We start from the raw sequence: 25,161 nt of genomic DNA on the forward strand, positions 1-25,161 counted from the left end.
CGAACTGCAAGCAGCGTGGTCTTACCCCTCGTCAACACATCGGACGCCTCCGCACTTGAAAGGCCTGCCCTGTTTGCTCGACGTTTGACGAAAGCCGCTGAGAACCGTCATGCTTACATTGGAGGTGATGCCGTCCTCATGTCACTTTCTGTTACCGATATCCAGAGATACATCCATCAATCTTGCAAGGCGCCACTTGCCTCGATGCGACTGACTTGTTTGGGAAAGCCTCGTCTCCCTGCTCGACTTCGCCTTGGTCTGAACTCCGCCTAGATATGAGTATAATAGGATAACGAGCCCATTCGAGGACTATTCAATTTCCATGGGTGCTGCTGTCTGTCAGTCATAGCTTCGGGCAAGGTCAGAGTTTGAACAGTGAGTTGTGAACTGAGCGTTTGGCATTTCAAGAGCAATACAATCCCGATCAGAACCAAATAAATCTGTTGCGCAAACAACAGCCAGCCGAGGCTCCTGCTCGTCCGTCCCAGCTTTTCGCCCATACTCCATGAAAAACGCCGATGCCATGCTGTGCTTTTTCCACCTCGTCCATTCCACAACTTCGGATCAGCTCATGCTTGCTTGAATTGTTGCCTGAAGATCCATCGCGTACAGCCAAGGTAGAAATTTAGGTAGAGAGTACGTTGACCTATCCCTCTACGATCGCTCGGCAACCTTGTTCTCTGTGCGGTGATTAGCCCTATTCCCCTCAATGCAATCTTCCACACAGGTATACCCGACAAGGGAGATAAACTCACTCTGCTGCGTCAAGAGCAGTCCATAACGCTTCTTAATCGTCACGCGGTGCCTCGAGTACTTGTCGTCGGGCGAGAACCGGGCAGGATGCGCGCTCTTGCTCACTTCGCCGCCAATGACCTTTTTCAGCGTGTAGGTGCGCTTCGTCGGGTTGGCCGCGTCGGGGATGTACATGAGATGCATGCTGGTGTGCTTGTTAGTAAAGGAACTGGGAATCTCGTCATGTGAGCGCAGCTAGCTATGCCCGGGAAGCGTGAGAGAAAGATGGGCGCTTACGTGACGGTATTGGTGCGCGAAAGACTGGGTATACGTCTAGTTTTGTGCGGGGGGTGAGCGGTTGTGAGGATATTCGCGTTCTCGAAGCTGGATGTTCACAGCTCGAAAATTGCGGAACTTTTTGCGGCCCCCAGCTCGGCGGTCCGCAATTACTCTTGGCGTGTTTGCATCGTTTGGTCGAGCTGGCTCGAAGCTCCACATCACCCAGATGACGCTCGCCTCAAACTACACACAACGTACCGCAGAAGCCGTTGCATTTTTGACTGTGCGAGTCGGATTGCAATCATGGCACGCTTTCAAATGGTTTTAACTTTTCTCGCGACTTGGTTCCTCACTGCAAACGCCCAATTCGGCTTCTTCGACCAAATGTTCGGTGGCCAGCAACAACAGCAGCAACAACAGCAAGCACAAAATGTCCGCAGCGACAGCTCATGGTACCAGGCGCAATATGAGGGCGGTATGTTATCTTCCCTTCTCTCCTCCCCCCAATTTGGTTGTCACATTCCTGTACTAACTTCTCCGTCTCAGCACAATGCACACACTACCTCTGCCCTGGCACCCTCTCCTGCGTCCACTTCCCGCACCACTGTCCTTGCGCATGGGATAGCGTAGAAGATAAAGCGGAACTTGGGGAGGGGATTGCGATTTGCGGATCAAAGGGTGGGTGGAGTGAGGGCGAGTTTGCGAAGAAGGTGCAGCTTGCTCGGAAGGGGCTTCTCTGAACGGAGTAGAAGAAAAACGTGGGTGCAGCCTTGGGCTCGGTACCGGAGGCTGAATAGAGTGAATTTGTGAGAAGAGCGTAGAGTTGCATTTGGGGTCTAGAAGGGCGCGAAGGGTCAGATCGGACTAAGACTTTACGTGACACTGATATGATGGGATGCGAGCGAGGGAGCAATGAATCAGGTTGAAAGGGCATCAAAGCCCCAAATGTGTGTCAAATCATCGACTCGTTCAATCATTAATACCGATACGCCTGTCCCAGTCCAAACTATGTACACAACACAGCCCTCAAGACCGCTTCACGTACTGATACGCATACCCCTGCCTCTCCCCACGCTTCTCCTGCGCAACACCTATCTCTTCCCTCCCCCACTGCCTCAACAGCACTTTCCCCATGAGCTCCTTCTCCGTCTGCACCTTGCCAACAGTCTCTACCCATTGTCCGTCTCGCTTGCCAACAACCGTCTTTGCACGCTCTTTCATGAGCTTGCTCAACATAGCGGCAAGTTTCTCGTCCATGGCTTTGTTTACAGCTTCAAAGTCTGATTCTTGGGCCTCGAGGCGGGCTTCGAGGGTACTGTTCTTGGTGCGTAGGCTGGTGAGCTGGGATTCGAGGGCTGCCATGGTATCTTGGAGGTCGGAGTGGGAGTCGGAGGCTGATATGAGTTTCTTATTCTCCTTTTTCAGCGTAATCGTTTCAGTTTTTAACAACTTCATCTCAGTGACCTGTTTCCGGATAATGTCGCGCAGATTTGAGATCTCGGTGTCTTTCTCATTTGCCTCGCTTGTGGACATTGATGTCGAGGTATCGTCATTAGAGGTGCTGTCTTCAACGATCTTTTGGGCGGCCTCAGCGCGTAGCTTCTCCGCCTCCTCTTTGGCCTTTTTTAGATCCTTCAAGACGCGCTTCTTCTCGCTGCGCTCCTGCACGAGCAACGCACCAGCTTTCCTGACCGCATCCTCGGCCTTCTCACGCACATCTTCCATTGTCGTTTCATACTCTTCCGTTAGGTCGTTATGTTGGGCCTGCAGCTCTTTGAGCTTCTCCTCAGCCTCAAGCTTTGAGTCCTTCACCTTACTGACCCTCTTCTCGACTTCGATGACACGTCGGCTTGCTTCTGCACGAGCATCCTGCAGACGGTCATTTAATTCTTCGAGATCTTGTTCGAGTCGTTCCACGTCTGTCCTTACTTTAGCACTGTCACGGTGTGCTTCTGCAAGCTGTTGACGGAGCGTGCTAATTGTGGTTTCGAGACCTTCGATTCGGCCTTGAGAAGCGTTAAGGCGTTGTTCGAACTGCTCTTGGGACTCCACGTAGCGTAGGATTTGCTGGTCTTTAAATGCAAGATCCGTACGGGTGGTTTCGAGCTCTGTTTGTAGAGACTTGATGCGCGAGTCAAGGTCAGTTACAGGGGCTGATTGCTGATTATTGGAGGTTAGTCTTGTTCGCGTGGTATCGAGCTCGGCCTGGAGTGTGCGAACTCGGGAGTTGAGGTCCAGGTTCGACTGAAAGAGTTGCTGCTTCGCGGCACTATCGGCTTGTGCGCATTCTAGCTCGAAACGTGCGGTTTGTACATGAGCTTCAAGATCTGAAACACGCAATGCATGGTCATGGCATTTCGATTCAGCAGCTGTGCGCATGGCATCATTCCTCTGTGCGTCTTCGCGAGCTGCTTTCATACCCATTGTAGCCTTCTCGAGCTGCGTATTCAGACTGTCCGCGCGAGTCTGAACAATCGAGAGTTGCTCCGCTAATCTGCGCTGCTCATTTGATGCGTTTTCCTCATGTCGCCCTTCACCTGATCGGTTGATGGTCATATTGTTGAGCGCCGACTCATTCGATTGCTTGAGCTGGGCCAGCTCTGACTGCATCTTCTCTAAGGCCTGTCCCTTTGCCTCCACCTCCACATCTACTAGTTGTTTGGACTCTTTTTGCGTCTTCAGTTGTCGCTCAAAGTCTTCTCTCTGCATTTGCAGCTTAGCGAGGTTTTGAAGGCGCATCTCCTCTTCAAACGCTTGCATCCTGGCTCCCAATGCATCTTCTCGGGCCTTTGACTGAGCCTCCATGGAGGAGCGAGCCGCTTCGTCTTCTGCCTTTTGTCGCTCCATGCTAGTTTCTAGGCTGGTAAGTCTTTCTTGGTGCCGGTAGTTGTCGGTACGTGCGCCTTCCAATTCTGAGCGAGTGTACGAGAGTATGGTCTCGAGCTCCGTGATGCGTGTCTTCGCAGCTAGCTCTTGAAGTTCAAGCCGCGATTGTAGGTCAGTGATCTGGCTACTGATCGCATTCAGCTCGTTTGCCTCCCTAGTGGCCATGGTATGATGTATGACTGTCTCTTGCGTCGGCTTCCGCGGCGTGTCGTAGTCCTCCACGGTTGCTTGCAGCGATCGTGCTTTAGGTGGCGAAGGCCTAGGTATTTGTAGGAAGCTTTGCTTGTTTACGAGGAGTGGTGTTCCCGTAAGCGCGCCTTCCATATCTGTATCTGGCAGCGCACTCAGAAAGCTTCGAACTTTTTCGTCGTTTTCCATGGATCGCTCAGATGCTGGTGTGCTATATTCACGGTCGGCAGTCGTGCCATTTGCGCGGATCGTAGGCGAGGCGGTATACTCTTTGGGATTCGTTGAACTCTCCCCTACAACTGCTTGATCGCCCTCTTCTATCGTGTCTTGTAGTTCGCTCTTCTCTTGCATGGCATCCATTCGCGCCACCGATTTTCTAGTATTCGCTTCTTTCCTAGACTTGATTTGGGCCAGCGGCAGATCTGCCGTCATCCAGTAAGTCATGTTCATCGTGAAGTCTTCCGGTCCTTCGATTTCGCTTGTATCTACACGATCGACTGGTGGCTCATAGCTTCCGTCCAACTCTGTGGATTCAAACGTCGAGTTGAGGCCTAGTGCATCTAGATCCATCTCATACTGTGAGCCATCCTGGGACGGGCGACGCGCCGGGCTTCGTTGTGGAGAGCGGAAGCGCGTTGGGCTCGCGGTGTAAGAGGAGTGTGTCCGAGCCATTCTTGGTTACGTGTACATTTGAAACCGAAAACACGGCGACGTGGTGGTGGGATTAATAAGAATTGTGTTGCGGTGAAGCCATTGTTTGTTGTGGAAACGCGCTTTCAGCGGCGCGCTAGCGGGGCGCACAGGTCCACTCCCGAGGTGGCGTCTTCACTCCACCCGTCACTAGCTCATCGGGTATATGTAACTAGGCCAGCGCTTCATGGGAAAGATGTTCGCGAGGATTGCCCACGAGGAAACTCTTCAACCGATAGAATGCGATCTTGGGCTTAAATCTTGCACACGTTGAACAAGTCTCCTGCTCATACACTTGCTTCAGACTTAGTGTAACCTGTGATATATCCACGACTTCTACGCATATAAACTGTGTATGATTCGAACTGAAACTTGAAATTGTATGCTGACAGTATCCACGCCCGCTCGTGACCACCGTAGCTTGCATGATCTTACGCTCTCACTCTGTTCATGGCCATAGTCGTTACTCTTTGAACTCCGCATCCACACTCTCAAAGTTCTCGAGGAAGCTCTGGAACGTAAACACTCCCAAACCGGGATCCAGACTTCCCGTCGTCGCGCGAATAGAATGCATACTCAACTGCGGAATACCACAATCAATCGCCCGGATACCCGTCGCAGCACTCAGCATCGGCCCAACGGTGCCACCACTCCTGCTATCGTTCCTGATCTGGAAGACCTGCAGTTTCGGATCAACCTTACGCACACCGATATCACGGTCCACGCAGCGCTGTAAGACAGCGGTTGAGACGGCATCGGTGGTCATGTGCGCGTTTGAATCGGCAGAAACCGCGGGACCGATGTTGAGACGCGGAGAGTGGTTCTCGAGATAGGCGTTAAGGAAATTGGGGTTTACGGCGTGAATAACGTCACTAGAGACGAGGAAGGAGTTCGCATATGTCCTGCTTAGCGCACCCTTCGTCTTCCCCCCATCGGCGAATTCTTCGACGATGCGCTCCATAACGCTGGGCAAGAAGTTACCGCGCGCACCTTGGCGAAGTAGAGAGCCAACTTCCTCATCGTCGAAGAGGGCTACGATGCGAATCTGAGAGGAGCTGGAGAGCGAAGAGGAGGAGTTGAGTAGAGCTTGGACGGCGGCCCAAGAGCAGAGCTTGTCATCGATACGGCCAGCGAAAATGAATTCTTTGCCTAGACCACCAGTTTGGGCGGGCTGGGTGTCGAAGAGCTCCAGTTCCCAGTTGACAATGGAAGAGTCTGTAGATTATTAGCGCTCAAAAGTCCAAGAGCTGTGTGCATGATGTCAACTTACAGTCGGTAATGCCTAGCTCTCCAGAGATAGCCTTGATCAGCCTCTCGGGCTGCGTGGCAGCAAATGTACCCTCTCCACCAAGCACACTGGGTTTCCATCCGTCCTCGTTCTCAGCCGATGCAGCATCAAGATCGGTGTTATCTAGACCAATAATGGGCACCATCTGCGTTTCCCTGTTGAATGGGCCATTCGCAGCGGCACCAAAATGTGGAGCAAGAGTCGGAATCCTCGCAATGGGCCAGTCTAGCTTGACCAACTTGGTCACAATCTTCCCATTCTCTTTCACAAGCACCCTTCCACCAATGCCTAGATCTCGATCCCACCAAGTGTCACTTAGCGCACCCGCATAAGGCGCCACGCCTAGCTGCACATAGCCAGCCTTGTTACGTAGCTTGGGGATGGGCTTCAACTTGGCGGTAAGAGCATCGATATGGCCGGCTACGATGGCTGCACCGTTCCCAGCTGAATAGCCGCTGCCAATTGCGAAAGCGATGAGCGAGGTGCCGTTGCGTTCAACATAGTACTGCACACAGATTAGCCTGTAATACTTTGTAGATGGTTGTCGATGCCATCAACTATGCAGGAGGCATTGTATTAGCTTGTTTGGAACATACCTTGCTCCCAGCCTTGAGGTCCCAGGTATCACGCTCCGACAGCTTCTTGTATCCATCCTTTTCGAGGTCCTTGGCTACAGCGTCGACGGCGTGAAACACAGTCGGGTTGCCGGTCATGAATTCGAGGAAAGGCTTTGTGTACCTCTCTGGGCCCTCTTTCGCGCGTGTGAGCACTGGATGCCAGCTATGAGATGGCGCGGGTCGCGGCCCCTTTGGCTGCTCATTCTTTGTCTGGGGAGCTGGCACCTCTGGGATTTTAGGAGGCACAGGCGGCGGGTTCTGTGACCGCGAAGGCTGAGAGAAGTCGTCCTCAACATCGATCAGATTGGGATATGGTGCTGCGAGGCTGTGACGAGTCCTAGCCTCAGGCTGGATCCCCCCGTAATTCCACCTTTCGGGCCTCTCCAAAACTCGGTCTGGCCTTGGTCGATGAGTGGCCGACGTAGTGGTATGAGCTCGCGAAAGCGTGGAGTAGGAGTGTCGTAGCGGACGGGTCGGTGACGGGTCGGAATACAGGTCGGCGTTTGACGCCGTTTTGCGGAGCGAAGGGTGATTCTTGGTCATCTTGAGAGCGTCCGGTAGCCGCTAATGGATAGCAGGAAGTTGGTATGTAGTTGATGAGGAAGAAGGTTGGAAAGTGAGGATCAATGGTTGTTGACCTTGACGTGCTCAGCTCCCGCCACAGTAAGGCGGCGCAGGCGGAGCTGGTTGAAACCGGCATGTCTCCGCCTCCCAAGCTTGAGAGGACCTAGATTCACATAGCGAACACCGCGTTCATTGTCCATAAACACGCTATTGAAAGAGAGGCATTCTGCCCAGACTCTTATAAAACTATGTGTTCATTCATATTAGCCTTGCAGTTGCTTGGAAGTTGATTAATTCAGAGCACGAATTTAGTTCGACCTCATGCTTTTTGAAAACACACAACACCACGGGGTCAGCTACAGCTGGCTATGTCGCTCAAGCATACTTGCGTTGACTTTGGAAAACACTTTGTCCGTCAGCCCCTTTCGTGAAACTAGAAATCGTGCTTGCTGCTCCTATCTAAGCTCTCAAATATCGCCTGCTCGGACTTCAGCATCCCATAGGCTGCCGATAACTCCACCATGATGCCGCAAAAGTTACAATGCCGAGCCAACAAACGCCGATCAGTGATAGTTCCAGGCGAAGGTCATGTTTTGAGCATGGGGATTAGGCCCAAGCAAACGACAGCCCTCGCATTCGAGACAAAAAGACAAAAGCATAAAATGGTGAAAAGGCAGGCTCGGGCATTGTGCGCCGTGGAGAGATTCCAAGCCATGTGCAAGGCCAGCTATGATGTCATCGCAGCCTGTTGGTAGACATTGGTGGCTATTGACCATTAGGTAGCGGTCGGGCCTGCTCATCATCCTCGTCGTCTTCTGGGTGGCTGAGTGCTTGTTAGTTTGGAGAGACTTCAATTTGCAGGTGTGCACGTACCCCAGCAAGTCTTTGACGTTTCTCATCTCGTAGTGCTTCTTCCGCATCTCGTCGAACTTGCGGTGCTTCTCCCTCTCTTCTTGTGTCGCATTTGGGAGTAGCTCGCCATGGTAACCTGCGTCTTCCTCGGTATCCTGTTCAACCATGACGCGCTTCTCACCCTCTGGGGTATGCGACTCTGTTCGACCCTGCACCTCTGGCTCCCCCAAATCGAACTCGGGAATGTCTTCGATCCTGGGCTTCCGCTTTGGCTTGTCGTCCAGCTCATCCACCCTGAGCTCCTCGGCGTTCAGCATCTCGACCTCCTCTTCATCCTCAGTGGGATCGTATTGCTTGGCGTATGGTGTCTTGGGCTCATCGATCTTCATTGTGCTATCACGGTTCTGCTCATTCAAGTACAGGTTTGCCTCGTCCCACTTCAGCTGCGGGTTGCTGTCGTCAAGGCTGCCGACACCTGATTGGCGGCGCGAACCGGGGCCGCGAGCATTCGAGGAGGAGCGACGATGGCCACCAGCATTGCGCAAGGTGTTTTCCAAGACGATTTCCTTCTCGGACATTCCGCGGCCGAGCTGCGGTCGCTCAGCAATTGGGCTTGCAGCAGGCGGAAGTTCGCTCGTGGGAGAGGCTTGCGAGTTTGAGCGGTAGGAGCTCGCTTTCTTGAGAATGCCTAGGCTTGTTAGCCGTTTTCAAGTTGAATCGCGGGGTATTGGGAGGACGGACCCCTCGGTTGCTCGGCATGCGAGCTCGGCGAGTGCAGCTGGGTAGGTTGCGCCGTCATTGTGTATGATGTTGGTGGTGGCGGGGTACGGAGATGGTTGTCGTGGAGTTTGCAGCGTCGAGGCAGGTGTGTTTGTTCGCACGTGAAGAGGAGCAGAGCAATGTGGGGTTATGGGGTGATGCTTGCGAGTGTTCTGGCAGCGGCAGGTGTGAGTGGTGGGCAGGAGGAAGAGCAGACGGGTGAAAAGACTGGTAAAATAGATTTGAGAGGGTAGCAGTGGTGGTGTAGGTGGCCGGGGGAGGGGCAACTGTAGATGGCGATGCGATGCGATACGATGTGGGAGGGGTGCGGGCGTTGTCTGGGCGAGGGAACGGAAACGAGCTAAATTAGAATGAGGAGCTTGGAATGACGTAGCTCAGTCTCACGCTTCAACTGCAAGCATGCCTACGGGTACGGGTACGGGTCGTGGCATGCTTATTATACCTATATACCTACTCCCCGACGCAGCCACCTACTTGTAGTTCTCAGGTGGCTGCCTCGCAGGCGGCGATGATATCAAAGACAAAAGAAGACCCTTACGCAGCCACATGACATGTTTTTTCACATGTTTCCACATGTTTCCAAGCTGCATGTTGTCCAGTCTCGATAGCCTTGCCTTCTTACGTTGCGTTCGTGTATTCATCAAACTACCAGATACTCTATAAAAACGAACGCTGAATGACCATCCTAGATGACTTCAGCCCCTTCAGACAAGCTCGCATTCAAGCCGCCTGCAGCCTGGACCTGCTTGAAGGTTTCATCATCGTACCATGTCTTGCGCTGTTGTGTGCTGCGGCGCTACTAGGACTTTACTCGACAGTTAGCAAAGCTCCAGAGAGACAGACGTGACAGGCATGCTCATGAAAAAGAAAACCTATGCTTCAGACTTTGCCTTGGGTCTTCAAGCTCAACCGAGAAATCGCAGTGCGACAGTGTACATCTGGCTGAGACTCCGACTACCAGAAGTGGTCCAGAGGACCTGGTCATCACGAGATAGATGCAGTGCTAGGAATCCAAAGTAGGTGCACCTACAAGCAATGGCTTTGGGTGAGACAGCTGGCAGCCTCAACCGCGTCGGGCGCGTGATAGAGTAATGTCCCTAGCTTTTAGGTCATCGACATTTCATGGCAGCCGCAATAAAGGCGGCCCTCGTGACGATGGTTTTATAAGAGGGATGATCCTTCTGGGCCAGTTATCGGAATTGCCAGCTGAGTAGAGAAGATGTCAAGCTGGCAAAGATTTGAGTTAAAGGCCGGTGATGAAGGAGAAAGGAAGGGGAGACGGGCGCACGCGAAAAAAAAGGGCAAAGAGCGAGAATGACTAAGCACCAAAACACGAGCTTTGAAGAGCCATCCCGGGCAAGGGCCATCCTCGCAAAAGAACCACTACCTGGCATTGCACACGATATATCCCGCCACTTTTCACCACCGCTTGCCCTCTCGCTCTCGCTATTGAACACCAGCATTCTACCGCCAGTATCCCCCCCAAAGCAACCCATCCCACCAGCCATTCAATTCAACCCGCCGCACATCCCCGCATACCAACCGTATATTGGCCCTTGGCCTTGACCTTCACAGCTCTACTCTGTTGTTGTTGTTGCTTGTTCGCTCATTTATCCTACCAAGCTTTGGACAGAGTACACCTGCCTCCTCCCATTCTTTCTTTACCTGACATTGCTATCAATGGATAACAGGGAGAATCTCTGGACCCGGCGTTCCAAGTATGTTCGCTTTGTCCCCGCATGTTCGCGCTTTCAGGACTAACAGCACACAACAGCACCAGCAAGCTCTCCCTGTCCATGTCGCACTCAGAATCCCATGGTGACAAGGCCGACGCCCCCCAGCGCACATTCTCCGCATCGAAGCGATACGCGGGCGACTCGTCGCACGGTGGTAGAAACCCGTTCAACGCCATTCCGCCCACGACACCTGGTGGGCTAGCTTCCCCAACCACGGCCGGCGGCTCGTCCGCCTTTGGCCTGGGCTCAGGTGCGTTTGCATCTTTCGGGTCTGCGACTAAGACTCCCAAGACTCCAGGCACCACCTTCGACTTCAAGTCAGCAGCCATGTCTGCCGTCCCTGCGCCTGCAACCCCATCAGAGAAGAAGGACAAGCCGGTGCACAAGGCTGTTAGCAGCACACGCAAGGACTCAATATCTACTCCAACCATACCAGAGGACACCACCACAGCATCCGCGCCATTAGATCCCGACGCGGCGTGGCCGCTCAAATCCACCTGGGTCGTGTGGTACCGCCCGCCGACGCCCAAAAACACAGACTATGAAAAGTCAATTGTGGCTATTATCAGATTCGGCACTGCCCAAGAGTTCTGGAAAGTCTTCGTCCACCTCAAGAAGCCTTCGACTCTGCCTTCTGTATCGGATTATCACGTCTTCAAAGAGGGCATTCGGCCTGTATGGGAGGACGAGGAGAACAAGCGGGGTGGCAAGTGGATCATGCGCCTGAAAAAGGGCGTTGCGGACCGCTACTGGGAAGAGCTGCTCATGGCGCTCGTTGGTGATCAATTCATGGAGGCCAGAGAGGAGGTGTGCGGCTTTGTGTTGAGCGTGCGGAGTGGCGAGGATGTCCTCAGCATATGGACCAAGAACGACGGCGGCCGCAACATCAAGATACGGTATGTACCTACAGCTGCTACTCTCGCTTCAAATACTTACGTGTGCTTCTAGGGAGACTGTCAAGCGTGTTCTTGAGCTGCCGGAGGGCACCAACATCGTCTGGCGGAGCCACGACGACAGTATCGCGCAAAGATCGGCCATTGATCAAGCTCGTTACGAGAAGAACCTACAGGGCCATGAGAAGCGGAGAGTGACCTCGACGGACGAGTCGCAGCGAGACAAGTCTACAGCCGGGTCATAGTCTTCGCTTCAGCTCCCGGTGTCTACCTACTACTAACTGGTGTTTAGCAGCGACCGCCGGGTAGAGCGTTTTTTAGCAAACGCGCGCAAGCCTGAAGAGTGGAAGTCGGGCGGTGAGCTAAATGAGACGTCGTCCTGGGCCCGTTCTCAAAGTTCTTCTACGATTTCCTCTTCCACAGGGTTTCGGCAACGTGCTCAATCTCCGCCCCGTTTTTGCTTTCCTCCGCCTGGATTTTCTGGTCCACATATCCCTCCCCCGCCTGGCATTACGCCTTTGCCTGGACGTTACCCTCCATCTCACGCCACTGAAACTAAAGTTGCTCCGCTTCCAAGTCCTCGTCCTCTGGTGGATTGTACTCCCCGGCCTGACCCTAGTTTTTTACTTGGTGACAGTTCTACAAATTCTGCTGCAGGGGTGGCCCTATACCATCCTCGCCCCAAAGAGATTGGCTCGGTACGGCGACTGCTCTCAAACCTAGAACTTGACGCGGCAACCTTCTCCGACGCATAGCTCGACGCAGCAAGCTATGCATTACCATCTTTTCCTGAGTAGAAGATTGGATTGGATAGCGGACTACAACGTGGAGATGGAGGCGACAATGACGCCACCTAGACGTTCAACGCTCAAGGTGTGACAGAAGAATAAACCATCGGCCTTCATCTGACAAGATGGTGGTACAGGGAGCGGGACATGCTTGCATGGCGCAGACCCTGAGGCAAAATGGGTGCTTGCATGAACAGTTCATTGAGTTTAGCAGGCTATTCGGCGCACCTAGGACAGCATGCATTGCTATTTTTGCATTTTCTCAAGTGGAGAGTGGGTTGCGTTCTTGCTTCTTGCATACTGTATTTTACATAGCCGTCTGTGGAATATTCTGGATAGCGATCAGTGCTTCGAAGCTCGCCCCGGTCGCGCATCGAGGTATAGCATTCATTCTGCACGTGCTATTTGTAGTCAATGAGACAACAAGATGATCAAAAGAGTCTTGGTTCCTTTTCACGTTCCTATCGAACTAATGTCTTGATACCGATGGATTCACCGTAGAGCCGCCAATGATTGAAGTTGAAGGCACGTTAGAACGCACGGGCCTCCAAACCTCACCTCTTGTTGAAGCAGCTTCACCTCCGAATAATGCCCCACTGTGCGCCTCTGCGCTTTGTGCTGTTCCCTCGAGTCTCCTAGCATGCTTTCTCCTTTCGAAGCTATGCAATCTACTCTCGTCGCGCCAACACCATGCTACACCAATGTTCTCTAACTTTCTAGACGGGATTCAAGCATTTGCAGGAGACCTGCTTGGAACCGCCCATGCACACGTACGCCAGCCTTTCTTTCGCGCGCTTTGAGGCCTGTTGATGGCTTCAACCCCAATCATGACTGTCTGTACTAAGAGAATATTGCTTGCGCACTATGCTAACGTACGGCCCATCAGGCAAACGATGCCGGCGCACCATCACCGACTCGCGAGCTACCGCCGTGGCGCCATTCTCGGGGCTCAACACCCATTTCAAAGACGATGCCTGCGGTGATAGACCTTTCATCGCCGCCTTCAAAGAATTCCAAAACACCGTATAAGCCAGAAGGCCCACGAGAGCCCAAACGGCCGCGACTTGCAAAGTCCCAGATAAGCGACGACGAGAAGCGTTTAGTGGGAGACTTCAGCACTCCTGCTGATGCCGTCGCGCTTCCCGACCCTCAAATTTGGATGACGAGCACAAGTTTTGGCCAAGGAACAATGAATAAGAAGCCCGGCTGGAGTAGCAGCTTTCGGCCTGTCAACACCATCAGCGATGTCAATACTGCTGGACGAAGCAATCAGGTCACATATTCCAGGCAGCACCGCCCATACCCCCCACCAATAGGCCAGGCGCGACACGCAGGGCAACTAGCCTTCCTTGACCGCACAAAAGGCAAAGTCTCTACATCTCCTGTGTCTTCACGTGAAAGGCTTGATCAGCCACTGCGAGGCGTTTCGCCTGCGAAACGCAGGAAGACACAGCACATCATAGATTTAGACGATGACGACGATGACGTAGGGACGGAGGCACCACCATCCATACCGTACACGCCTGCCGATACGTCTCACGATGCGCCGCTCTCGGCAAGGTCTTCGCAGTCACAGGTCAGTGTTGGAAGTGGAAGTACTCTACTAAGGAGCCAGGAACAATCTCAATCGAAGAGCGAGTTCCGAGCAACCGACGACCTCGTTAATTCTCGCCGTAAGAAAACGAGGACTCCAGGCCACTACAGAAGACAAGGTACTCAACGAGGCTCTCCGTTCGGCGGCGGTTCTGTATCTGGTACCGCTAAGATACACGTGCCACAGGCGTCAATCTTAGTGCATGACGACGAGGGTGCCAGTAGAGATCAGACCGCACGCCGACTCATCTTGCAAGACTTTATACAGGGCGAAGTGGCTCGTTCGAGTGAGGAGAGTGAGTGGCATCAGCACCCCTCTCGCAAACACAATACAAAAACATCTCGCCACTTTCCAAACGCGCGTATCAATGAGTCTACGTCGGAACAAATAACAAACAATCGTCAAGCTACTGAAAAAGCTACCGATTTACGCAACCAGTACCGGCCAGCGCCTAGTCCTTCCATGGACGTTGACAGCAGCGAAGACGAGCTAGCCATGTCGAACACGAATAACTCCGCCCGTAATCGAGAAAATTTGCCCTCTAAAGCGAAGCAAGCTGCGAATAGCAGTGTGAAGAGGAAAGTCCCAAGAAGAGAAGTCAGCAAAGGCTGGCCACTGGTCTTTGCGAGGACACGCGAATACGAGTACTCCTCGGTGATGGAACATGGGCGCCCCGAACTCTTCTTGCTCCCAGGACCAGACCCCAACGACTGGCGCATCACTATGTACGATGACACTGACGGAGTGTACGACACGAAAGTTCAGATACGAACCCGAGATGTGAATGTAATACAGGCGGACGATATTAGCCGCATACGGTTACTAGGACCTCGACAGCAAAACGGAAACCCGCTCATCTTCGACCTTCAGTTTGCCAAGACGCCAGACTTTCAACTGTTTCGTGAAGAACATGCACCGTCCTTGACAACGACAGGAAGGATTTATACCAAGGAAAGGTAAGCTATTCCATGTCTGTTATAGTATCGGTCTAATCGACTTGCAGTGACGCTATGGCCACGATGTTCAACAGGTTTTTACCGAGGAATGATAAGGTTGGTACGTCTGAGTTGGTCCACGATGACATATCTGAAGCAGAAAATTACAAAGATGTAAACAAGATGTCAAGAATACCGCTCTGGAGTCAATTGAGATCTTCCATCCCAAGTTCGAATAGCAATGCAGTATCAAATGAAAATGCTGGCTCTACAACTGCACCCAGTGCCAGAAGGGTATCAACTCGTCCAACACGATCGACCAGGTCATCAGCACCAAATTATGACCTCGAAGCCGCAACTGATTACCGAGAGGTGGAGAAGTTTTCCGTTGTTGTAGGACTGGGTACACGTTGGCCCAAGTAAGCAACAACATCCGTTAGGACCGACCCCTGCTAACGAATGAAAGACCTGTTGAATATGGCCATGGACGCCAGCGAGCAGTAGTGCATTTTGACGATCTGGCTCGCCTGGACGAGGAAGAATTCATGAATGACAGTCTAATTGACTTTTATATGATGTGGGTTCCTCTCTTACCACGAATCTTGCACTTACTAATACAGTTTAGCTATCTATTCGAAAAGCTCCACGTTCCGTCCCAGAAGGTGTACTTCTTCAACACGTATTTCTTCACCCAGCTCACGAAGAACACTGGTCGCCAGTCAATGAATTATAAAACCGTCGAACGATGGACTTCAAAGATCGATATCTTCAGTTACGACTACATTGTCGTGCCAATCAATGAAGCGTACGTTGGACAGTGGCCGCTTTAGTGGTACCTACTAATGCGGGTGTAGAACTCATTGGTATCTCGCGATCATTTGCAACGTGTCGAATATCGATCGGAAGCCAGTGGTTGAAGATTTCGACAAAGATTTTGCAGAAGCATTGGAACACAGTCGAAAGGACCTAGTCGTCCAGACTGAAGCCACTTCTGGTACGCCGCAACTCGTTGAATCGTCACGTCACTCCAATGATGCCGAAGAAGACCATAACGAACGGACTGATGACGAACCTAACCTATTTGACGAGGAGTCAAGGCTCAATCTAGTTGACCGGGAGGATACCGGTCCAGACGATGGATTGCAAGCAGAGGCTAAGATTGCACACGTGGCGGAGAGTGAATCTGATGCAGAAGTGGTACCCAAGGGTATCTTTTCCAGCTTATCCGCAGTGCGTGCGAAGAAGAAGGCGAAGCGGAAATTCCCACAAGCAAAAAAAGATCCCAACCAGCCCATCATCCTTATTTTAGACTCCCTTGGTCAGGTTCGCAGCAGTACAGTTCGCGCCCTTAAAGACTGGCTAGCGGCTGAAGGTGAGGCCAAACGTGGCATGGAGGCGATAATCAAGGAGAAAGGCTATTACCCAAAAGCCTCACAGATTCCCAGGCAGGACAATTGGACCGATTGTGGCGTCTACCTCCTCGGTTATGTGGAGAAGTTCTTTCAGGATCCGGACGAGTTTAAGAACAAACTGTTGACTGGGGAAATGTCGGCGCACGAAGACTGGCCGGAGTTGAAACCAAGAGAGATGAGGAAAGCCATGCGCGAGACCATCTGCCAAATTGCCGAAGAACAACAGGCTGCAAGGAAAGTGGAAAAGAAGGCGAAGAAAGAAGACTCGAAAGCCAAGGCGTCACCAGCTCCGATTAAAGAGTCTGTGAAGCTGGAAGCCTCTGAAAATGTTCCATCTGGAAGGCCAGAGGTCGGTCTAACAGAGCCTACAAGCTCTGAAACGAAGACACGAGAATCAAACGCACAACCACTAGTCAAATTTCCCAAGCCGAGGCTTGCGTCACCCTTCACCTTCGAATCGCAGTCTGCAGAAGCCATCGCCCGCTCGCAAACTCCCGAAGCCGTGGTTAAAGTGTCGGATTCGCCACCGGTTGTCACGTTATCTGTTCAGCCCGCCAACACGACTCCACCATCAAAGTGGACTCCAAGACAGAGTCCAAGTAAAACTCCAAGACGAAACAGCCCGGAAGTACGCATCCCAGGGAAAACACCACAATCAGTAGAATCAACACGTAGCGGACGAACGATTATGGGTGGCGCGGCTCCTCAATTCGGGCTTGTTCATCCACCAAGAAGTGCATCCCGCTCGTTGAGTCCATCCAGGAGACTGAGGCAGGATGAAAACGAAAGTCAGCTCAGACTACCCGTTGCGAAGAGACAGCACACCAGGTCTCCGCAGCAACAGAAGGGACATGGCATAGAGCGGTCTAGTCCCCTGGTGACAGGCAGTCGAGAGGGCAGCGAAGGCCAACCCATCACAATCGAGGACTCACAGGAGGTGAAGCCAGTGGCCATTGACTGTTCTAAGCACCAGCCAACCAGTTCGCCCTCCCGGCGTAAACCACCAACAAGGTCTCCTCGTCGCCCACAGGTACTTCGACACTCACCGTCCGTGGAGGAAATTCTACCCTCAATCCCTCGCGCCGCACAACGAAAACATGACCCAGGTGATCAGCATTCCGCTGGCCAGAAGCTGGAGACTAATGCATCTCCACCGGAGGTTACGATTAAGGAGACACCGAAGGCCATTCGAAGCAGCCCGCGTTCACAAAAAGACAATTCACGTCCACGTTGAACGCCAAAATGGGAGTATGTAGAGCACTGACCTTCTATCCAATGTGTACCTAGTTAGTTTTGGCATGGCGACGGCGTATCCCACAATAAGCATCGGGGAGGAGTTTGATATATACCTAGCTTGCTCAGTTCGAATTTGATTTATACTGCACTTTTCAGTAGTGTCTCTTCTGACTCTCCAGCTCGGTTGAGCTGTTGCGATATAGTTCCATTTGTACCGCGTCCGCCGGTAGGGTCTTGTAATGCTGCGACGGCGTCGTCGACCTCTACGGCGCGTTAGTATGCACGCATTACAAGCCTCGGTTGAAGCAATATACCATTAATGGAAGGCCTACCTTGAAACCCTTCATCCGTCTCTGCTGCTTCCCTCCCCACCCATCGCTTCATCTTCTCCCGCACGAATTCTGCAAAGTCCCATTCTTCAGACTCGAGTCGGTGAGCACCTGCTATCCAAATGTATGTCTCTGCTTCTACTTGCTCACCCTCGACGTTATCTTGCTCGTTCTGCGTTAGCGAACCCATGCCTTGCTCCTCTTCTTCTCCACGACTTTGTCCCTGTCCGCCGTGCAATACCCTTACTTTCACTCTCCTCCTCTCATACTCTGAGCCCTCGAAGATGTCCAGACGCCATATGTCTCCATCTGTCAAGCCTTCAACGAGAGTGCCGCGCACCGTAGCTGCTGCATTGGTGGGTAGGATGGCGGGGTAATCGGCATGCTTGACCTTGTGCCGCTGGTGTGCGTGTAGAATGGCAGGGCGAACGTGTAACAAGGAGGCATGAGCAGGTGTTGGAGGGGTGGAAGAACCCCATATTACGCGGTGGAGGACAGGAGGTGCCATAAGGGTGCCGTAGAAGAAGGCCGTGTGAGACATTGCGGTGTTGAGCGACTGAGCGCTGCGGGGAAGGGTTTGAGGGGTCGAGGGCTGTGGTTTGCGGTGCTGGTGTGTGTAGAGGGTGGTGCGGTCCATGTACAAGTTTTTCTCAATGTATATGCAATTCTACGACATGTATATGATATAATATACGAATTGATGACATGTACCAAGAGATAGGCGATAAGGTTTGTCTTGGATCAGTCCAGCCCTACGGCGGGCGCTAATGCACGACCAGGTGTATGCAGATTGCCCACTAGATTGGGCTCTAATTGCTCCTCTCCTTTTCACGGCGTCCTTGGTGCCTCTTCCGCGGTATTCCGTTCTTTTTGCAGAGCGCGAGATTTAGCAGCTTCTTTGCATTTCTTTATATTCGAAATCGGTGTTGGATTGGTCGCTCGACAAGAAAAAAAAGTGAGATTTGGCTACTAGCACGTAGTCTGGCAGGTTCCGGACGCGTCCCACCTGGTACGAAGTGCGGCGATCCGCACGACCACCACCACGACAGCCCGCCAAGATGGGCTTCATCAACGCCATTGTAACGAACATTGCGCCGATATTGTACGGCCTCTACCTTCCCATTGCTTTTCCACGGGGCTAACGCGCTCTCTAGCATCGCAACAAGCCCAGTAACCAGCTATGGCGACCAAATCTACTCGATGCACCGCTCGCGCAGCTCAGCGGGATTCTCCCTCGACATCCCGCTCATCATGCTGGTCGCCAGCATCCTCAAAGTCTTCTTCTGGTTCGGCACACACTTCAGCACCTCGCTGCTCATCCAAGCCGTGCTCATGATCGCCGTGCACCTCTTGCTGCTCCACGTCGCCCTCACCAACCGCCCGCCGCCATCACACCTCCCCTTCCAGCCCCACGCGTCGAACCGCCCGTATGACTTCTGGCAGTGGCGGAATCCACGCCCGTTTTGGACGTTTATAACCTACTTCGCGGGTGTGCTGCTTGTGCTGCACTTCCTCGTGTCTCCTACGGCGTATTTCATCCCGTATACGGATCTTCTCGGCATGGTTGCGCTTACCATCGAAGCTACGCTCCCGCTCCCACAACTCCTCGCAAATTGGCAGCGGAAAGGATGCAAGGGCTTCCGGCCGAGTGTCATTGTAAACTGGGTTATTGGCGATACCTTCAAGATGTGGTTCTTCTTCTCGAGTCCTGTTGGCGAGGTCCCATGGGCGTTCAAGGCGTGCGGCATCTTCCAGGCTTGTTGCGACTTGGGGCTTGCAGCGCAGTATTTGATGTGGGGTGATGGACCGATTGGTGTCGATGGTGCGGGGAGGGAGAAGGAGTTGCGTAGCCCCATTGTGCAGGAGGGTGAGGGGTTTTTTAACGAGAAGATTGGCGACACGGGGGTAGTTGGGGGTATTGAGATGAATGATGGACATGCGTGGGAACGGCCGAGGGCTATATAGAATATCATTATGAGGGGACGACGGTGGGGTATACGAAGACATGTACATAAGCGGCATTTATAACATCGCGGCGCTGACTGACTAGCCCCGACTTGACTTGCTTTCCGCCTTTCACGCAGGTTTCCAACATGCCCTAATCGCTTGATTTAGCAGCATATACAATCTTGTTTTCACATCACGAAGGCGGAAATTCCTCGACTACCTCACCGTTCGTGCTGGATGGGGTGGATGAAGAGTTCAGGGAGATCAGAAAGACTAATTTGTCAGCTAGGCATAAATCGATACAGCTTATAAATTCGCCAACGGTGACATTCTCTCAACCACATTCATTCAACTATGATTCTAAAGCATCTCAATCTTGCTATAGCACTAACTACTCTAGTAATACCGGCCGAACAGTGACTTCCATATATCAGCGAACCGGGCACTTGTCGATGTATCCGCGATATCTTCCCACCGATCTTTATATTTCGAGCTGATGTGGTGGTAAAGTCTTTTATATGTCTCGCTGACATCATCCCGATAGTCGACATAAAACTCCCTCCCATCGGGCACAAGCGCGAGTACCGAATATATCCTATCAACCTCCATCGTGACGCGTCGGTGTCGCATGTCATGGACAACGTCAAGGAGATCGGGTGGCGGAGCGTATGTAACTCCATCTATGGCCCTCATCCCCAATTCCAATAGTTCTCGAAGAGGTCTCATGTTTACTTGAACTGAATGTCGCCATTCTGGGGTTATTTCAACAAATTTGATTCTCTTCAAGAATCGGAACGATGTAGACTGGTCCCAAGACAAGTCTGAAATCCGACATTCAGCGTTGCCGTTTTTGACAGTGCTGATTCTTGAACAACCCTAAAGTTACTGCGTTAGCATTTATGTACTAGTTGCTGGTGGGCTACAAATGCTTCTTACCATCCTCTTTCAAATCAGCCTCACCAAGATTTGTAGTCACGTTACATAGTGCAGGAGATTTAACAAAAGATGTAATCTGGTTAAACGCTCTGATTGAGCTATCGCTGGTCTGTAGAGCAAGTTCAAGCACATTGGAATGGCTGTGTTGCAGCAGTATAATGGAGGCGATTACCCTACACTGATCAGTGCACGAGAGTTGCCATTGGCCCAGTACTTCAAGGTTGCGAGTGCGTATTCAGCTTCAGCCTTGCACAGCCCCACTTTCTGCTACGAAAGCGGTTTGAAAACTCCGCCAGCTCTTTCTGACATACATATTATAGTCACGCTGGCCTGCTGCCTAACTCACGACTATTTTGATATTTCCGCCTTTGTGAACATTCGGGCCTGCATTAGACGTCCTTTCAGCGTCGAACCTAGGCTCAACTTCACCTTTCTGCGCCCTAGCTGTTGGCCCTGCCAACTGCCTTCAACGCGATCGCCTTTCTTGCCTCTTCTACTCCTCAATATCCCCATGTTCTCCCTCACATTTGTTTCACCCTGAGGCGGCGAGCTAGCACCAGCTATGCGCCTCTTACGGATTAACGATGATGGCCAGCTCAGCCTTGTTGAGTATGGGGGAACTGATATCCCGCACTATGCGATTCTTTCGCATCGTTGGGGGCCAGAGAGCGAGGAGGTTACCTTCAGAGATGTAATAGAAAATACAGGCAATAGTAAGGCGGGCTATTACAAAATCCGGTCCTGTGCAAAGCAGGCTGCTAAGGATGGCCTGCATTACTTCTGGGTGGACACCTGCTGCATCGATAAGTCTAGTAGTTCTGAGCTCTCAGAAGCTATCAATTCGATGTGGCGCTGGTATCGTGACGCTCAAGTCTGCTATGCATACTTGAGAGACGTTCCAGCAGGGACAGATGCATTCGCTGCATCAGAATGGTTTACAAGAGGATGGACTCTTCAGGAGCTTCTAGCGCCGGCTAAGGTTGTACTATACAATGCCTCGTGGAAACCAATTGGGACCAAAAAAGAACTAGCGTTCGAGATCAGCATCGTCACAAGAATTGACAAATACTATCTTAGCTCAGATGCTTCAGCACTCGAGCGTGCGAGTATCGCGGAGAAGATGTCTTGGGCATCGGCTAGAGTGACGAAGAGACCCGAGGACGTCGCCTATAGTTTGCTTGGGATTTTCGACATCAATATGCCGCTACTATACGGCGAAGGTACACGGGCTTTCCAGCGATTACAAGAGGAGATTATGAAGCAATCGGACGACCAATCGATATTCGCCTCGCGTCCTTCGGTATCTCCAGAGGTTGATGCACTGCTCGCTCAGTCACCCGCTGACTTTAGTACCTGCGGAAACATTGTACGAAGCATCAATTCAGCTCATAGCAAGCCATACGCCATGACAAATCGAGGCCTCCAAATCGAGTTACCACTTCTCACACACGAGAACAAGATCTTCGCTGGCCTCAACTGTCGATTTGCGGACGACTTCTTTTCCGATTTGGCAATTCCTCTTCGCAAGATCAGCGGCAACCAGTACCACAGGGCAGAGGGTATAATACGGGAATTTACAACCGACGAATGGCGTCGAGCAAGGGTGCAGTCGATGTACATCAGCACAAAGCCACACCAAATTGACTCGAGGGGCGATATAAGAGACAACTCGTCCGTTGTACAGCGACTACCATTCGGCTATGTAGTCTCACGGATTTTCCCGCCCCAATCCGGGTGGTCCCCCGGGATTTGCACCTTTGAGGGAAACCCGCAAGATCTGAGCAACCGTAGACTGATGCTAGTCAGTTCGCTCATAGCGCACCACCACTTCCTATTCATGATGTGCCTTCACAAGAACAGGGTCTTCCATGATGGGGTCTGGGAAGCTCGGCTTCTCCCCGTTCCAGTTGATGAAAATTGCGATCTTATACAAATCTTTTCCCACTGGAAAGGGAAGGATCTGTCAACCTTGCCACGAACTCAGAAATCAGAGTTTGGAGTAGTCGTTCTTCGAGCTACACCACGATGTATCCGAGGCAGGAAGCTTACAACAGTTGATATTGCCATCAGTACAGATCAAGGCTATGGAGCTTTAGAAATATCGGAACAAGCGATTGCGTTTTTTCGATCTACTGGAGATTGCTTCGCTCACGTCTTAGCGTGGGGATGTGACTTAGTTGTTCAACTTCTAATAGCCCGGTTCTCGGTTGTGCTTTATCTTCTAAACTTCGGCTTTATCTTTTTGATCGTGCGGAACACACACTTCTTGAATCCTGACTTTGACACCTTTCACGTTATGGCGCTGACCTTACTTGGTATGCTCAGCGCCCCATTTATCCAGAAGCTCCAGATGAGAATGGCGATCAAGGAAAGAATTAAGCAACCGCGTAGTAGAGGGGGTGTAGGATGGCAGGACAGACTGGATCATGTTTCAGTTGGCTATCTTTCCATTTTGTTGGTGTCAATCGTTTCGGTTACTACTCTTTTTCAGTCCTTGTTCGAACTTGATTTTTATCTTGTGAACCTGTACATCTCAGGCGCATGCATGATCATGTATTTTATGATATTCATCCCAATAATTATGGGAAGCCCTTTAGACTTCTAGTCTAATATATTGTAGCACATATTTTCTTAAGATTTCTTTATTGATGATTGTTCTCTATATTTATTCTTGCTTATTTCACTCCTATGAACAATAACGTACTTTATAAGTAGTAATAAGAGAGGATTTAAGAAGTGCCCACAGCCTAGGTACAACATATTAAGGTATCGCATAGACTACAGTGGGCTTGAGAAATGTAAAGTTTAAGTAAATATTAAAACCTTAAAGTTATTTTTTAAGTAGCTTACTTATATATATAATTTACTTATCCCGCAAAGACGGGACCTAATATATTATTAATAGTTTATATTATTAGTATTTTTTACTGTATATTGCGTACTTTTATTTGTAGAATTGCTAAGTAATAAACTTTTAATTTTTAATAATATAATTTTAACTACTAAGGCTTGGCTTTTTTAACAATTTCTAAGCGCATATTTAAATATTTAGTATAATATTAGACTGCTAAATAGCTAGCTAATACTAGGCTTTTAAGCAATAATAATAATAGTAAAGTAGTAATAGCAATGCAAATAATAATGCAAATAATAATATAAATAATAATAATAATTTTTTTTATAATACTAGTTCTAATACTTAACTGCTTTTTTGCTTTTTTTTTTTATTAGTGCTATTTTTTTTTTAATTGCCTAGCCTAATTGTTTATTTTTTTAACCTTCTAGCTTTTAAAGTATTTATTAAAGCTATTTAAATATTTATATAATTTTTACAGCTGCAAAAAACTACTACTTTTAATTATTAAATTGCTAGTTACTGCAATAGCGCAAAAATAATTTTTAGTATAGTTAAATAAGCTTTTTATTTTAAAAAGCTATATAGAAAACTTTAAGTTTATTTTACTAATTAGTAATAAAATTTTTTTAAAAAGCAATTAAACTATAGTAAAAAATTTATATCTAGCAGCTTACAATAAATATAGCTAATATATTTAATTTTTTTTAGCAGAATTCCTACTAGCTAAAAAAGTATAAATTTTAAAAAAAAATATAGTTAAGTATAAAGTACTTTAGCATACTAAAAAGCCTAATATTTAAATTTTAAAAAATTTGCCTAAGCTTGCTAAAGTACTTAAATATTTATTAATATTAGTTTAACATCTTAGTTTTATATAATAAAAAACTAGCCTAAAATTAAAATTTTTTTATAAATTTTAAAAAAACAATAAAACGCAAGGCAGTATTAAAAAAATTATTAATAAGTATTATATAAATTTCGGGCTTTATATATTAATTAATAGTTAATATAGCTTGCTGCAAAAGTACTAGCAAATAACTATATAAAAAAAAAACTTTTTTTTATATACTTATTAATATTGTAAATTTAAAACTGCTATTTGCGGCTTTTTACTTTTAATTATTACAACTTATTAATAACTATATAAAATACTATAGTCTACAATTTTTTATAAGCTAACTTGCTAAATTAAAATTTTAAATAATATTTTATATACTATTACTAATTAAATTACTTACTATATATTTTAAAAGCTTATTACTAAACTAAGCTCTTAATATTAGTCTAAAAATTTATTTATAATTTAATAATAAACTGCAGTAAATATTTAAAATTTAAGCGCCTAGTATTGCTTAAATAAATTAGTTACTATTAAAAGTTAATAGTTACATTACTATAATTTTTAAATAATAATATATTAAGTCTGCTAATAGTAATTATTAAAATTTTTTTAATAATTTATTTAGCTAGCCTAGTATTATATAAACTTTACTGCCTTAATACTATATTAAGGTGCTGGGTATAGCACCTAAACTATAGTTTTATACTAAATTTTTTTACTATATTGTATAATCCGCTCTAGCGTCAACTTTACTTTTATTTATAGAAATATAATTTACTT

At 49.5% G+C, this 25,161-nt stretch overlaps 10 protein-coding genes across 10 annotated transcripts; 5 read left to right on the plus strand and 5 right to left on the minus strand.

Annotated features, from left to right (window-relative positions):
• Window positions 1-418: 418 nt before the first annotated feature.
• On the minus strand, window positions 419-1,075 carry K460DRAFT_363755 (H/ACA ribonucleoprotein-like protein complex subunit 3). The gene is made up of 3 exons (XM_040932879.1): window positions 1,030-1,075; window positions 756-937; window positions 419-680 (listed from the first exon to the last, which is right to left on the minus strand). The coding sequence occupies exons 2-3, from the start codon at window positions 934-936 to the stop codon at window positions 655-657; spliced, it is 207 nt and encodes a 68-aa protein (XP_040790277.1). The 5' UTR covers window position 937; window positions 1,030-1,075; the 3' UTR covers window positions 419-654.
• Window positions 1,076-1,238: 163 nt separating this feature from the next.
• On the plus strand, window positions 1,239-2,120 carry K460DRAFT_307189 (long chronological lifespan protein 2). Its single transcript, XM_040930060.1, has 2 exons — window positions 1,239-1,486; window positions 1,558-2,120. The coding sequence occupies exons 1-2, from the start codon at window positions 1,315-1,317 to the stop codon at window positions 1,749-1,751; spliced, it is 366 nt and encodes a 121-aa protein (XP_040790278.1). The 5' UTR covers window positions 1,239-1,314; the 3' UTR covers window positions 1,752-2,120.
• K460DRAFT_363757 (uncharacterized protein) lies at window positions 1,965-4,824 on the minus strand. The gene has a single exon (XM_040932880.1). It carries the CDS (start codon window positions 4,756-4,758, stop codon window positions 2,038-2,040), a length of 2,721 nt encoding a protein of 906 aa, XP_040790279.1. The 5' UTR covers window positions 4,759-4,824; the 3' UTR covers window positions 1,965-2,037.
• An 11-nt stretch (window positions 4,825-4,835) lies between these two features.
• K460DRAFT_332994 (uncharacterized protein) lies at window positions 4,836-7,326 on the minus strand. Its single transcript, XM_040930862.1, has 3 exons — window positions 6,661-7,326; window positions 6,047-6,569; window positions 4,836-5,991 (listed from the first exon to the last, which is right to left on the minus strand). Exons 1-3 carry the CDS (start codon window positions 7,222-7,224, stop codon window positions 5,240-5,242), a joined length of 1,839 nt encoding a protein of 612 aa, XP_040790280.1. The 5' UTR covers window positions 7,225-7,326; the 3' UTR covers window positions 4,836-5,239.
• A 684-nt stretch (window positions 7,327-8,010) lies between these two features.
• K460DRAFT_280530 (uncharacterized protein) lies at window positions 8,011-8,896 on the minus strand (the record flags this gene model as incomplete). The annotated part of the gene is made up of 3 exons (XM_040928413.1): window positions 8,011-8,068; window positions 8,119-8,785; window positions 8,839-8,896. The coding sequence occupies 3 exons, from the start codon at window positions 8,894-8,896 to the stop codon at window positions 8,011-8,013; spliced, it is 783 nt and encodes a 260-aa protein (XP_040790281.1).
• Window positions 8,897-10,557: 1,661 nt separating this feature from the next.
• On the plus strand, window positions 10,558-11,751 carry K460DRAFT_374723 (IF4E-domain-containing protein; the record flags this gene model as incomplete). The annotated part of the gene is made up of 3 exons (XM_040934694.1): window positions 10,558-10,595; window positions 10,652-11,509; window positions 11,562-11,751. The coding sequence occupies 3 exons, from the start codon at window positions 10,558-10,560 to the stop codon at window positions 11,749-11,751; spliced, it is 1,086 nt and encodes a 361-aa protein (XP_040790282.1).
• Window positions 11,752-13,121: 1,370 nt separating this feature from the next.
• K460DRAFT_403048 (uncharacterized protein) lies at window positions 13,122-17,469 on the plus strand (the record flags this gene model as incomplete). Its single annotated transcript, XM_040936581.1, has 6 exons — window positions 13,122-13,127; window positions 13,181-14,844; window positions 14,892-15,242; window positions 15,290-15,400; window positions 15,449-15,628; window positions 15,678-17,469. The coding sequence occupies 6 exons, from the start codon at window positions 13,122-13,124 to the stop codon at window positions 17,467-17,469; spliced, it is 4,104 nt and encodes a 1,367-aa protein (XP_040790283.1).
• Window positions 17,470-17,609: 140 nt separating this feature from the next.
• K460DRAFT_352810 (uncharacterized protein) lies at window positions 17,610-18,341 on the minus strand (the record flags this gene model as incomplete). The annotated part of the gene is made up of 2 exons (XM_040931677.1): window positions 17,610-17,734; window positions 17,804-18,341. 2 exons carry the CDS (start codon window positions 18,339-18,341, stop codon window positions 17,610-17,612), a joined length of 663 nt encoding a protein of 220 aa, XP_040790284.1.
• A 290-nt stretch (window positions 18,342-18,631) lies between these two features.
• K460DRAFT_414409 (PQ loop repeat protein) lies at window positions 18,632-20,070 on the plus strand. The gene is made up of 2 exons (XM_040937670.1): window positions 18,632-18,902; window positions 18,955-20,070. Exons 1-2 carry the CDS (start codon window positions 18,859-18,861, stop codon window positions 19,763-19,765), a joined length of 855 nt encoding a protein of 284 aa, XP_040790285.1. The 5' UTR covers window positions 18,632-18,858; the 3' UTR covers window positions 19,766-20,070.
• A 936-nt stretch (window positions 20,071-21,006) lies between these two features.
• On the plus strand, window positions 21,007-23,306 carry K460DRAFT_363764 (HET-domain-containing protein). The gene has a single exon (XM_040932881.1). It carries the CDS (start codon window positions 21,246-21,248, stop codon window positions 23,286-23,288), a length of 2,043 nt encoding a protein of 680 aa, XP_040790286.1. The 5' UTR covers window positions 21,007-21,245; the 3' UTR covers window positions 23,289-23,306.
• Window positions 23,307-25,161: the final 1,855 nt, after the last annotated feature.

The sequence above is a fragment of the Cucurbitaria berberidis genome (genome assembly GCF_010015615.1).
Source record: "Cucurbitaria berberidis CBS 394.84 unplaced genomic scaffold K460scaffold_2, whole genome shotgun sequence".
Lineage (NCBI taxonomy): Eukaryota > Fungi > Ascomycota > Dothideomycetes > Pleosporales > Cucurbitariaceae > Cucurbitaria > Cucurbitaria berberidis.